Consider the following 13,600-nt stretch of genomic DNA (forward strand, 5'->3'; position numbering starts at 1 on the left):
GAAGGCTGGGGACATCCAGAGATTCAAGGCTGGATCACGGTGTTGTTTTACAGCTGTTTACAAGCTGGCCCAGAGCAGACATCAAACTTTTTCATTAAAGATTTTTGAGTGATCAGCTTTATGAAAATTTTAGGTATTTTGCTGCTGAAAACAGTCAGCAAGTGTTCAGTCAACAGTAACTATATATAGTTTATAGACTTAGTATCAAACAGACCTTTTCTGTTCTGTCTTTGTAACTTTTTAGAACAACACACTTATGACTTGAATCTGTCTATATAACATAAATGTCACGCAGCATGAATGTCTGACTCAAATGCTAAAATGTGTTAAAGAATGACATACATCCAACTGAAAGAATGTTGTTCTTGAACTGATCTTTGACCCCTGAGCCCCTTGTCTCCAGGGTATCGCTCTGCTATGTTCCTTGCCATGTGCAGCCCGTATACATTTGTGGGTTGTGTTTCTTGTATGTGTTGGTGGATGAGTGCAGGGTGGGGGTCCTAAATGAGCGACGTACTTCATAGTTTCTAATAAAACAATTTGAAGTTTCTGCTCAAGACAGCAGCAGTTTTGTTTCTAATTTTGTGGCTATCGCTTGCTCAACATGCAGTGTAGTGTCTTCACCAGATTAAACACAAACCTTCTTTTTAGCTTCAGCACCAAATGTTCCTCTCAGTCTATTTCCATCCTGGTGTTTGTTGGGAAATAGTATGACTGGTCTGTGGGGAGGGTGAATGTGTGTGTGGAGTTGTCTTAGATGAGCTGACCTGTTATGAGCTTATGCGCGTTCTGTCACTTAAGTAAAGCTGGTGTAATCCTGTAAGGGCGGATGAGTAGACAGACGTGATGCCCCACTTGTTTCTTAGGTGGACGGTGGTGAAGTGGGTGGGGGGTGGCAGGCATTATCGAGCAGATGGAGAGGCTCTGTGGTGTATGTGGGTGTGTGACTGATTAGAGACAATACTAACTGAAACTTTATCAGATGTTTTTTATTCACAGTAATAAAACACAGCAACTCTTTGACTGGGGGTCGAAGTGATGCAGTGGAGAGGTAGCCAGATCCAGATTTCAGTGGGTTCAAGCCTCAGTCAGTCTGACATGTTTTTGCTCACTCTGACCATCACAGTCAGTTAGCAGAGACTTCCTATCCTCTGCTCCCCCACCCCACACCACCACCACCAGATTAAATCCACTACATTGTACCGACTGCACACTTTTCTCTCCTCAAGGACGACACACATTCTCACACGTGAGGGTAGTTTACTTGCTGAAAAGCAGATCTTCAGGTGCTGTCTCAGAGCTCCACATAGGGTGGCTGTCAGTGGAGATGAGCGCCTCCGGCAGCACCAGACTGGGCTGCAGCCCCAACTTGCTGCAGGTGAACGAGCCAAAGCGCTATGGCTCCACATTGTCGCTGGAGGAAAAGTGTGAGCAGTCTTTCTTCCTCTTTTACTACTACAGGATGGAGGACGAGGCGGTGCTGGACCGGGGGGCATCATTCGTCAAGCACCTGTGTGACGAGGAGGAGGTAGAGGGTAAGTTTACCTGCCTCTGTGCACTTACAATTTTCTGCATGTGAACAAAAAAAGTCTTCCTTGCAGCATAGACCAAAAGGCATCTTAAAGATTTTTTCATGATTTAACAAATTCATGAATTTCTTTTTCTTTATTCACTTCCTAAATTTGTCAAGTTTCTCAGAAGTCACTGGGTCCCATTTATTATTTCAAGCTTTTTTTTTTCTTTCCTTAAATAACAACAGTTTTTCTGAATTAGTTTTTTTTTCCAAAGCAAGGGCACTCACTGAGGGAAACAGGAAGGGCATCATTAGCTAAATTTCATGCACTTATTGCACATAACACCATGACATGTGAGCTGGCACACGGAAGATGTAGAAGATGAGGAGCATGTGATCGTGTGTTTACCCCGCTAATCTCCTGAAAGACCTACAGGACAACAAAGAGAGAGGAAAACACTGCAGAGTGCAAAAATATCTTTAGTGAGTGCCATCTTTAACTTTATTGTCTTTGCTTGTTTCTAAATGATCAATACACTTTTAAGCAAGCTTAAAAAGTGTATTTGTGTATTGTACAGAAACAAAAATAAAACAGCGGCTGTGTAGAATGGTTAAAAACACTGTGGCACAATTTGTTAACTTATGTAAGGTACAGATTCTGGAATAATCCTTTAGCTAACCTAGCTGTACTGTACCCATGACTGACAGTCAACGTTTTAATCTGTACAGTAGTGTCCCTCATGCTAGAAGTCAACATTTTCTCAGGTGTCACTTTAGCTTAAACCCAACTTCAAACTCTCTGACTTCCTGTGCGTAACCGGCTTCTCAGCTGCGTCTGTGTGCGTCCTTGTATGTTGGCTTAGTTTCTTTTTGGGCTTGCTTTGCTGCTTGCTCAGGGATGGCAGCCTGACTTGGGCCGAATGGCTGATTTAAAAAGAGCAGAACGAGATGAGACAGCTTTGTAAGAGGAGCTTTGGAGCAATGACTGCGTTATCTTTACCCTGCACTGATTAGTTTGTGCTTTTGCGCCAGCTGTCTAGGTCACAGACACTGTTAATGCTCAGGTGATTATGCAGTTTGTGATGTGTTTTTTATCTTTTGACCAAACTAACCATATGAGGTCAAACTGAATAGTATGTGCATGTTGACTGTATGTGTTACAGTTAAAGTTATTACAGTGCACTTAAACACTGTGGTATGACGTTATGGTATAGTACTTTATGGTATGACCTGTCAAAATAATAAATGTTTGTATTTCTGTGATACAGTTTTGAGTTTTAATATATTGTTACTGCTGAGTCATAAGTGAGCTAAAACATGGTTTTTGGCAGAGAAACCCTACCTTCTCACAGGCTGTTCATTATTAGCATGCAGCCCGTGTTGTGTGGCATGTTGCCACCCGGCCGCATGCAGCTTGTGTTGTGTGGCATGTTGCCACCCGGCCCGCTCTTCTGGGCAGCGCTGAACAGCACAGTTACTTGGGAAACTGGCGGTGGTGTTGCCTCTCCTCAGAAATCTAGTGAGCCAAACAAACCTCCCTGCAAACACAAGGATTTCACTTCATTCAGTTTGTGCTTTTAGGCAGCTCCAAGAGAAGTTCTTCTTTTCCCTTAAAAAAAAAGAACAGGAAGTTGTTTCACAAAGCTGCTCTGGCCGTGCGCAAATCTTCCCATTCCAGCTTCTTGACTATTTTTTATTCCTTGTCCTCTCATTCTCTCACCTCCTTTCTTGTTGCTGTTCAGCCTGTGCAAACGTTTTCATGCTCTGCTTTATTGCTCATCTATCAGCTCGAACGGCACTGTGCTCTTTATTTCTTTCTGTATATCTCTATCTCTGTCCTTGTTTTTTGATGCTGTCCAGCCAAATGCTTCTAGGTCTTGTAAAGCCCATTTACTATCTGGTGAAACTGGTTGCTTCTTAGGTCAGCTCTAGTGTTTCTTGGTGAATTAGTATGAAGGTAAAACATAAAGTAACACCTGGACTTTATTTCAAGCAATTTTTATGCCATTCAGCCTAAATTGTCCTTTTAGTAGAAGGAAAGGAAGGATAGCCTTCATGATCTCATCTAGCTAAAGAAAACTGTGAACCTGACTTTGTGTTTCCTTTGTTGCAATTGGTTCGACTCAGAAGTTGTAGCAGCACAATATTGTCATCTGAACATCTAAATCAAGGAGCAGGGCAAAATTATATAAAGACAGCAAGGATTGTGATGTTCACAGTGTATCAGATTGGATGTTTTAACTGTACATGAACGGTAAACTCCTGAAATTCCCATTTATGAAGTAGGGTAGGCCGAAACACAGCAAAATAAATTACAGCCAAAGACACGTATGGATCCTCAACAGCCCTTAATTTATGAGTTTTATTTATGAGCTTACTGTCTGACAATGAAACACACAAAGGAAAGAAAGCTGCTACATTTGGAACAATTTAGTTTGAAATAGTATTTCTGAGTAGTAAAGTAAAATATCAAGTACAGTTTTATTAGCTAGTTAAACTGTAAGTTTATGCATTGGTTAGTACAAAAAGGTTCCTGTTCCACTTAGTTTTAAGGCAGTCAGTTTGCTTAATTAGTTAGTTCTAATTAATTAGAATTTACAGGTAAGGAAAAGTAAAGCTGTTGTGAAAGGATGTGCAGTTCATAACCTGAAAGAACAGCACAGCTCTGAGCCGTGTCAACATGAGCTTTCAAACTGACCTTGACATTTGCAGCATTTGAATGTTATTTTCATGAAAATTGACACAATTACAGATATTAAAAACTGGCATAAAATAAAATCAGTCCTTTCAGAACAGAAATGTTAGTCACCTTTTATTGGTTGGAGCTCCAACATACTGTATGATGTTAAATTTAGTGGAATCTGTCATTAATTCACTGATCCAGTCAGTTTTCATTTGCTGTGGACTGAGTCTAGTCAGTTTTGTTTCCTAGAATAGATGAATTCTGTTTTTAATCTGCGCCTCTGTGGCCGACGATGCTGGCAGAACTTCAGCCGTGTATGTCTGATCTTGTGTTGTTATGTTATCACATAAACAGGGGATGGGTGCTATCTTTGTTGAATCAAAAGCCTAGTGGGCAGCAGCTCTGGTGTGGGTGATGCTGGTTCTGTCACCAACTGTTGGTCTTTGTTTCTGTCGGTCTGTTGTGGTCTTCCTATTTTTTTAATGCCATTTTGCATCTGTTTACCAGTGTTCCTGTCTTTATTTCATTCATCTTGAGTCATGTGAAGGTGAAAGCTGCCAAAGCAGACTCGATGGGCTGAAGGAATTGTAAAAAAAAAAAACATTGGCCAGATATTTCTTCATATATATTTATTCTAGCCATTTAACCACACTTTAAAAAAATCAGTCATGTGCAAACTGCATTGAAAATTTGGCCACAGATAGATGAGTAGAAAGCTTGACCAAGTAAATAATTTTTCAGATTTACAGCATCCCTTCACGTTTTAGCTAACGCTGTTCAAACTGTTTTACATCCTCCTCATCTGATGTTTGACATTTCCTTGGCGCACTGAACCGTCGGTGTCAGTGAATTTAGATGAACCCCTAAAGAACAAGGCATTGTGGTACAAGTGAATAATGAATGTTGTTGTGCTTCAAGAGAGATCATTGTTTTGCTGAGGGGACACACCACTTCCGGGTTCAGTCATATGTAGTGCTTGGCTCAGCGTTTCCCGACCTGTGACGGTTGACAGTGATCGCACAGAGCTTTTTTGTTTCAGGATAACTTTTCATGTTTACTCTGAAAAATTGCTTTTCATCTGCTAAGAAAGAAATTAATTTGCCAAGGTTTCAGTTCAGCTTCTGGGGAACCTGGACAGTGATACTCCAGAGTATTTCTTTAAATATCAAACATGTATGTTTGTAGACACTTAGCTGCCAGTTTATTAGGTACACTTAGTAAAACCTAATGCAGTCTAGTAGCTCCTTGCAATCATGAGAACCTTTACAGGGGCCCAGGAACCATTTATAAAACTCGGGTAGTAGATTGTAGAAGCTGCTTCTTTGTCTACTGTATATGTTCACCATTAAACATGTGTAGTATGATCCAAACAATTATCGATTCTTTAGTCTATCATTAAGTATCCAGCTGCAAATTCCAGTGAAAACTTAAGGTCTGAATTCCACCCATGCTACTATTATGTTGAAGTTTAGCAGTTAATAAAAATGGTCTTAACCAGATACCTAAATATCAGCCATATGACCAGCTGCCATCAAATCCATGTGCCCTGCGCCACCAGGAATGCAGTCATGGCTACCTGTTACTTCTTTCCTTTTGACAGGGTACTGCAGCCTCTCTGACCCTGCTCTGCAGTGCTGTCTCAAGTCTGTTCTAGGCCATGTGAATTGATCAGTGGTCCAGATTAGGTTACGGTTATGTACTGTATTGTACTCATGATTTTTGTTTTTGCAGGTCACCACACTATTTACATTGGTGTGCATGTGCCCAAGAGCTATCGACGACGGAGACGCCACCGTAGGAAAACCAGCCAGAAGGACAGAAAGGAGAAGCTGACGGAGACTGCTTCTGACAAGTCAGACACGGAAAACAACGATGAGGCCAACAGCATCCTCAAGCCTCTCAGTAAGTTCTGATGGACTCCATGTTGAGCCCGATTAGGCCTCATGTCTCTGCTGAACGCTTTTCCAGAAAAGCTCCCGTATCTCCCTGTGACCCCCAAAAGGTTGCTGAGTCCACTTAGTGGCCAGAAACAGCCATGCATGTCTTGCTGAGCAATGAGTCTGTTTTGACAGAACAGAGTGGATTTTCACTTGTAGTAACAGCTACTCCAATGCAGTAGTATTAGTGCTGATATGAGTCTCTTGAGCTCAGTGTCTTAGTGTGTGTCTTCCTGTGCCTTTGTACTTGGTTGTACATCGAATGGTGTCTGTCTTTGTGTGTGGGTGTGTTGAGTTTTAAAAGCTATCCAGTAAACATTATAAGAAGAAAACATCATGCTCACCAACACAGAGTTACAAGGCAAAACGGTTGGGGAACAAAAATTTGTCTGTTTTGGTGAAGACGGGATCTTCTGTTATTTTGGGAAGAAAAACGCAGGATATGGGCTAATTCTCTGATTACTAATGAGGTCCATGTGCAACACGAATCCCCTGTGAATAAGACTGAAAAGGTCTTTGCTTTGCAAATTCAGTAATGAGCCAAGTCACTGTCATTTCTAGAAAGTGATGTAATTTTACACATGCTTGCTTTCACATGATGTGACAGAACCAAAATATGCCCGAACTGAATTTTGTAACATGGGATTTTCTTCAGGACATAAATCAAATCGGAGAATAGATTACATCAGTACATCTGCTTGTTGCCACTGAATGTGATGTTGCATATTTACAAAAATGGTGAGTTTGATTTTGGCTGTTCCTCAAGCACAGTCGGTCCAACGTGCCAGAGGAAGCAATTATTGATAAATCAGTGTTTCAAATATAATGTTGCTAGCTGTTCGGATTGGGATGCAGAAATCCAGTATAATCTAAGCTTTTCCAATCCTGAGTCGTGGGTTAATGCTGCAAACCTCAGCCTTTTTTGAATTGTGCCCCTTAACAGCCAAGGAGTCCTTAGCTGTCACTGTTTGCCACAGGTTGCAGCAGTTCAGTCAGTGAACACTGTCATAAGCCGGGATGTAAATTTCACAAGAGAATATTTCAAAGGTGGTCAAACATATAACTTTGTGTCTTATTTGCTATTTGTTTTTTTGTGCTGCTCAGTTTTATCTTGCAAGTCACTGGTGGTCCCAGATTGGGGACCATTCAAGAAGTACTACTGCAATAAAGAAATGATGTTGGCAGAGCTCCAGTTGTATTCGCTGAAGTTGATGGGTGCTGGCTATGGGGCAATGAAGGCTGTGGCGGGGGTAAATATCCAGTCTGTTGTGTGTAAACAGCAGTGCAGTTACTCTTCAGTCTTGCTAGTTCATTTGCTCACACTTGGTTTCACAAGATTAATCTTTTTTGAAACTGCTGCTTATATTTGGAGATGGCATGGATCACAGGCTGGATGCCATCGTAGAGGAGTGTTGATTTATTTATTTATTTATTTATTTATTGTACTGGTCTGTGCATTATTATAAAGTCTGACTTTTGTATTTGGGTCTTCCACTTGCATTTGTGCAGGTTGATGTTTGGAGCAGGATGCATGAGCGATAATGAGCGGAGCTGCTCTGTGTGGTTTTGAACCGAGGAGCGCAACAGGTGAACAACTCTGTAAGCGAGGAGTGGAAATTCTCAGTGCTCCACACCGCTCAAATGCTATGATGTGTAGAGTTGAAAAAATGTTCTAATAATTAATAAGATTTGAAAATCTATGCAGCACAGTGGTTACCACCGTTGCCTCACAGTGAGAAGGTTCCGGGTTCGGGCCCCACCTGGGACCTTTCTGTGTGGAGTTTGCATGTTCTCCCTGTGCTTGCGTGGGTTCTCTCCGGGTACTCTGGCTTCCTCCCACAGTCCAAAGACATGCAGCTTAGGTTGATTGGTGTCTCTAAATTGCCCATCGGAGTGTGTGTGTGTGTGTGTGTGTGTGGTTGTTCGTCTGTGTGTTAGCCCTGCGATGGATTGGCGACCTGTCCAGGGTGTACCCCGCCTTCGCCTGATTGCCGGCCGGGATTGGCTCCGGCCCCCCCCCCCCGTGACCCCGTTCAGGGACTAAGCCGTAGAAAATGAATGAATGAATGAAAATCTATGATAGAATTTGAGCAAAGTGTCTCACAACACACATTTTCAGCATGCATGGATATTTAACAGCTACTGAATAAGACTCCTGGTACATTTGTGTGACTAGAGCCAGGACAAAGTCAAAGCCCTGCTGATCCGTGTACACGTGACATAAAAACACATTGTGACTATGACTATGACTACAAGCAGCAAATCTTCACTAAAAGGGACATTTTCTGTGACTCGAGAGAAGCTCTGGACAGGCATGCAGTATACCTAGTGTCCTGCTGTTACACCCCGCCCTTCTTCAGATTACTCTCTCTGGGAAACATGGCTGGCCCCGGGAGAAGGCCCTCGTCTGTTGACTGAAATGAAATCCTCTTGTTTGGTCAGATGGGCGCTGCAGGGACTACGAGCCCATCCTCTGGGTTACATGTGTGTCCACTGCAGAATTATTTGACCCCTGCTCATTTTGATGAGCTTGTGTCGATTACTTTGCCCTTTTCCATCTTTTCTTACTAGGATCAAATGTTCTCTCAAAGTGTATTACAAAGATTACTGAGAAACCTAGTTCTTATACAAATAGGTTTAACTTCCTAAAGCCGGGGAGTGCCAGCTATGACTGCCGTGATGTAGTCAGTTACTTGTGAACACATCTCTAATGTTATACTCATATTTAATTGGAAGGACACCTGCTCCTCTCAGAGTTTTGTCATACAATCCTTAGACTTCATAAGGCTTTTAAAACTGACTACTCAGATGCAAGGGTTGAGGTAGAAATCTGCCTGTTTTTCTCTGGTTCTTGAAAGGCTGACATTTTAGAACTACTTGGTTTTCATGGGGGGAAAACAGCAATGTGTTGCATCCCCAAACATTTACAGCTATTACACTGGATACTACTTCCCTTTGATGGATCCTGATAGTGAGGTGTTTGTTGAGGGTTCCTTCTAATATCACAAACCTTAGTGTCACTTTTGGTCACTTCAAGTCAGTGGACAGAGGATTTTGCAGAAAAGAAGTGCAAAATCTGTTTTGTAAAACCTTTCTTTTGCACAGGAACGCTGAGACCTGAGTAGAAATAGGTTGAGTATTGTGATGCTTTGCACAGAAAGACAGATGTGGAGATATTGTTCAGTGTCACGGGGTAAATCACATCAGTGGGAAAGGTCTCTGGGTATTGATTAGATTAATCACTTAAATGTTTGAAATGCCATGCTTTTTGTTTGACTTTGTCTTTCTGGAGAGCACAATGAGTTCATCTTCACTGACTGACACTTACAGTAGCTCAGCAGTGTCCATCACTCTCAGCCTTATTTTACTCCTCTGTTTTTTCAAGACAAATATAAGCCAGTGTTTTGTGCTTTCCTAGAGGGTGATTTGGATAAAATGGGCCTGCATGAAGAGATATTCAACTAGATGCAAACTTTGCAGTTTCATTCCACCTATTTTCTGTTCACTGGCATCATCTAATTTACTGGATTTCAGTAAATTATACGTTGCTCTTCAAAATGACTTTACATTAGTCAGACAGTGGACTTGAATTTGTTGCCATCAGTTGAAGGTGGCTTTATGGTTTTATGTTTTTGCAGCACACAGCATGTTTGCATTTTGATGTGTACAGGCTACTGTTGCGGGAGAAATTAGAATATCTGCTGTAAGACTGCTGTAAAATAGTGAATCCAGAAAGAAAATCTTGAAAATTGCTTGTTAGGGGCAATTCAGTGCAACACTTCTGCCTTAACATTTGTGTTTATGAAGCTCAAAATGTTTCAGTTTCTGGTGCAATTGCCATAAGTGTATAAATTCAGTTATATGGTTATTATTGAGGTCATGGTTAAAGGTGTTGTTGTACTGGACTACGTTATATTCAGAACATGTCCCCGGGTCGAGCCCAGAACCTTTTTGCTGTGAGGCAACAGCGCTAACCACTGTGCCACCATGCCGCCCTGCTTAATAGGCATGGACATAAATATAATCTCATTCACTCCTCAATCTGGAACAAATAACTCCCCAAGTTAGTGAGTTTTAAAACTCTCTGAATAGCTGTCAAATGTCCAAGTCTTACCTGTGTACCCGTGGAGAGCGCACAGTGGCAGGTTCGTTTCAGGTTCTTACCCCTCAGCTGCTATTTGTTACATTCTTATCAGAAGCTGTTCACCTCAGTTGTCACAACAACATACCAGAGCGTGATGAAGCACTGTGCTGTCAGTGGACCCACCTCAGGGTGTCCCTCTGCATTCAGCCCGGTCCCTGTTGCTGCCTGTGTGCTAGCTGCCCTGCATACTGAATGTCAGACTTTGTGCCATGGAAAACCTCTCCTGTCCTCTCAGTGATCCTCTCCTAGAATGAGGTGACACATCATCATTGTGTGTACAGTCACGGACAGTGAACGTAGTATTAGATCTCATGCAGTTTATCATGCTGAGTTTTGCAAAAAAGGTCAGAGGAGATGGAAGGTATTTATGTGGGATGCATGTCAAGAGTGGGACTAAGCAGGCCTTTAGTGGCAGTCGCACTAAGCTTTCTGCTGGCCAGCGGGCATTCTTCCTCCATCCCCTATCCCATGAGCCTCTGCTGCTGGGACAAAGTCTTCTTTGTATGCCTGTGGCTCTTGGCTAGAGCACACAGAGCTTTGAAATTGCATTTGAACGATGGGATTTTCATTTCTGTCCCTCCTTTTTTGTGCTGGCTCTCACCCCTCTTTGCTTTCACTCTGCACTGAGGCTCACCTCCCAGCCTTCCTCGCCCACCCTCCCACCTTTCTCTTAGCAACTGCTCAAGTGGGACACCGACACTGCTTGTTACCAGCTTGGGTTTTTGCTGGATAGGCAGCATCAGTTTCTCATGAGGAATTAGAAAATCTCTCTTGGATTTGAGAGTAAAAACTATTTTAGAAGATAGCTGCATGTTTGAAGAAGCTTGAGGGAATTTAGTACATGTTACATGTTAAGGTCTAAACCTTATTATTATTATCATTATGTTGTGAATGCACTTTGTAATTTGATTATAAAAATTATAGTTTCAAGATGCAGAAAGATTTAAACTATGTCAAGAATGTTTATTGATTTTTGTACCAGAATATATTTCTGCTACAATAGTGTTTCCTTCAGTTGGTTCTGTTTACACCTAATATACCAATTTTGTGAATTTTTAATTGCTGTGGGTGAATTTTCAGACTCCCTGATGATAAACAATTTAATGCAAAACTTCAATAATTAATTGATTAGCTGACTGACAGAAAATAAATCACTGTTTCAACTATTTTGATACTGAATCTGTTAATACACTAGTTTCACATAGTTCAAGCACAAAGTGCTTATTTAAAGTCACCTTGGATTCTGGGAAACCCTGAACATATGCACTATTTTCTGACATTTGATTAATCACTAAAGGTATTAACACATTATTAGATAATAAAAATAATTATTAATTGCATCATTTCATGTTGGTCTTTGGAAAGATAACACTTTTACTGCCCTGTTTACACTGCAATTCTTTACCACTTCTTTTTATTATCTGCAAGCAGAGTTAAGAAATACAGCAGTCTTTGCCATGTCTGAGGCTTTGACCCTCACCTTGCACTGCTTGCTGTTGTTTGCATATAATTTTAGCAATGTAGATATTTAAAGCTTGTTTGAACTGTTTACTGTAATTTGTGTAAATTGCTCTGGATGCCAGTATCAGCTAAATGTGGACACATGTAAATTACTCAGCCTATAGGGTGTTATTAAGTAAGTTGCAGTGACTTAAGATAGTTCCAGCTTGTGTGTGTGTGTCTGCCAGCAGACAATTTATCCCACACCCAGTAATCTTAGAGCTGCTTGTCTGCTTGGGACCTGCTGCACTTGTTGTCACTCTGCTGCAGAAAAAAACAGTGAGGTGGAACTTCAAGCCTTCACCGCGCTTACTGCCGACTGACTGAATGACTCAGTGTGGTGTTTGGTCTACTGTATATATGAACGTCTAAATTTTACTTGGAAAGAAAAATGTGCGGTCAAAGATTCAGCTCTTAGCTTAGCATGCAGCCAGAGCCTTCCTCTGTAAGGCAGCTTGTTTTTATTTCCACATTTACATAAATTAAAGTCTGCAATTACTGATAGTAAGTTCATTTTGTGAATTCTTGATTTAAGGGCAGGATAGCACATGATTCTGCATATGGGTTTTCATTCTGCAAGACCTTGCTAGCCATTTTATTTGGCAAGTTTTTGTGTCAGTTTTACATGTTTTTTTAATGCTGACAATATGAAGAATCCAAGGGAAACACTGATTAACTGTGTTTTGGGGAATAAATATGGTCAAAATTAAATATATTCAGTATCTGCAGTAAATACACTGGTGCCACAGTATTAGCAAGCTGTTATGTAATCAGCTGGGCAGCTTAGTTATTATGGCTCACATGCACACACATGCTTGCATGCACACACACAATCAGTGACATGCATTTCATAACCCTGACCTCAACCACCACTACATGACCGCACTCTTATCTAAACCTTAACCCTGATCTAACCTCAACCATAAAATGAAGTCTTACCCTTCAAAGGGCCCTTGGAAGACCAGACAAAAATGTCCTGACTTTCTGAAAAGACCTATCACAACAAAGACACAGTACAAGAGTACACAGACGATAAGAATAATGGGGCTTCCCCATAATGGTCGAATAGTCGAGTTATTAGTCAAGAGACCTGTCATTTGACTGAGACTCTTCAGGTCGAGCTTTTGTTTTCATTCTACAAAAACTGGCTAACCATTTTGAATTCCCACTTTGTGACATGCATCCATCTGAACAGGACTAGGAAGCTAACAAAAATGCACAGGGAAAATATTTCACAGAGGAATTATAAATAAGAGGGACTGTTCACAGTGCCACACATCAAACGCGCAGTAACAACATGCTAACATGCTAACATGTTAACTGACAGGAGAAGCTTAAACTTAAACTAGGCTATAACCATGTCTCAGAAGGAAAAACTGCTGATAAGAACAGAAATTCAACAGAAATACAAGTGTGCTGCCTGTCTTGTTATTCTGACAAATCCACATGGCAGCCTGACATTATATATTATCAATTTAAATAGATTGCAATTTGATAAATGGTCTTATATGTGATTAGATAGATAGATAGACATAGATATGTGCAGAAGGGAAATAAATTTCCCCACTCGCCCCACTTCAGGGCGGTCTTGTATTCCTTCCTTCAAGCTCGGGTCCTCTACCAGAGGCCTGGGAGCTTGAGGGTCCTGCGCAGTATCTTAGCTGTTCCTAGGACTGCACTCTTCTGGACAGAGATCTCAGATGTTGTTCCTGGGATCTGTTGGAACCACCCTCCCAGTTTGGGGGTCACAGCCCCCAATGTTCCTATTACCACAGGGACCACTTGTGCCTTCACCTTCCACATCTTTTCTAGCTCTTCTTTCA

General features: G+C 41.4%; 1 protein-coding gene across 5 annotated transcripts in view; it reads left to right on the forward strand.

The window, feature by feature from the left end:
- The window catches only part of LOC109951328 (electrogenic sodium bicarbonate cotransporter 1-like), a 43,770-nt gene that overhangs the window by 3,972 nt on the left and 26,198 nt on the right, over positions 1-13,600 (forward strand). For all 5 annotated transcript variants that reach the window (XM_020585781.1, XM_020585784.1, XM_020585783.1 and 2 more), the window contains exons 3-4: positions 1,462-1,535; positions 5,928-6,098. In XM_020585781.1, the coding sequence (XP_020441437.1) occupies positions 1,462-1,535; positions 5,928-6,098 (245 nt within the window). The remainder of the gene's footprint in view (positions 1-1,461; positions 1,536-5,927; positions 6,099-13,600) is intronic.

The sequence above is a fragment of the Monopterus albus genome, unplaced genomic scaffold, assembly GCF_001952655.1.
Source record: "Monopterus albus unplaced genomic scaffold, M_albus_1.0 scaffold376.1, whole genome shotgun sequence".
Lineage (NCBI taxonomy): Eukaryota > Metazoa > Chordata > Actinopteri > Synbranchiformes > Synbranchidae > Monopterus > Monopterus albus.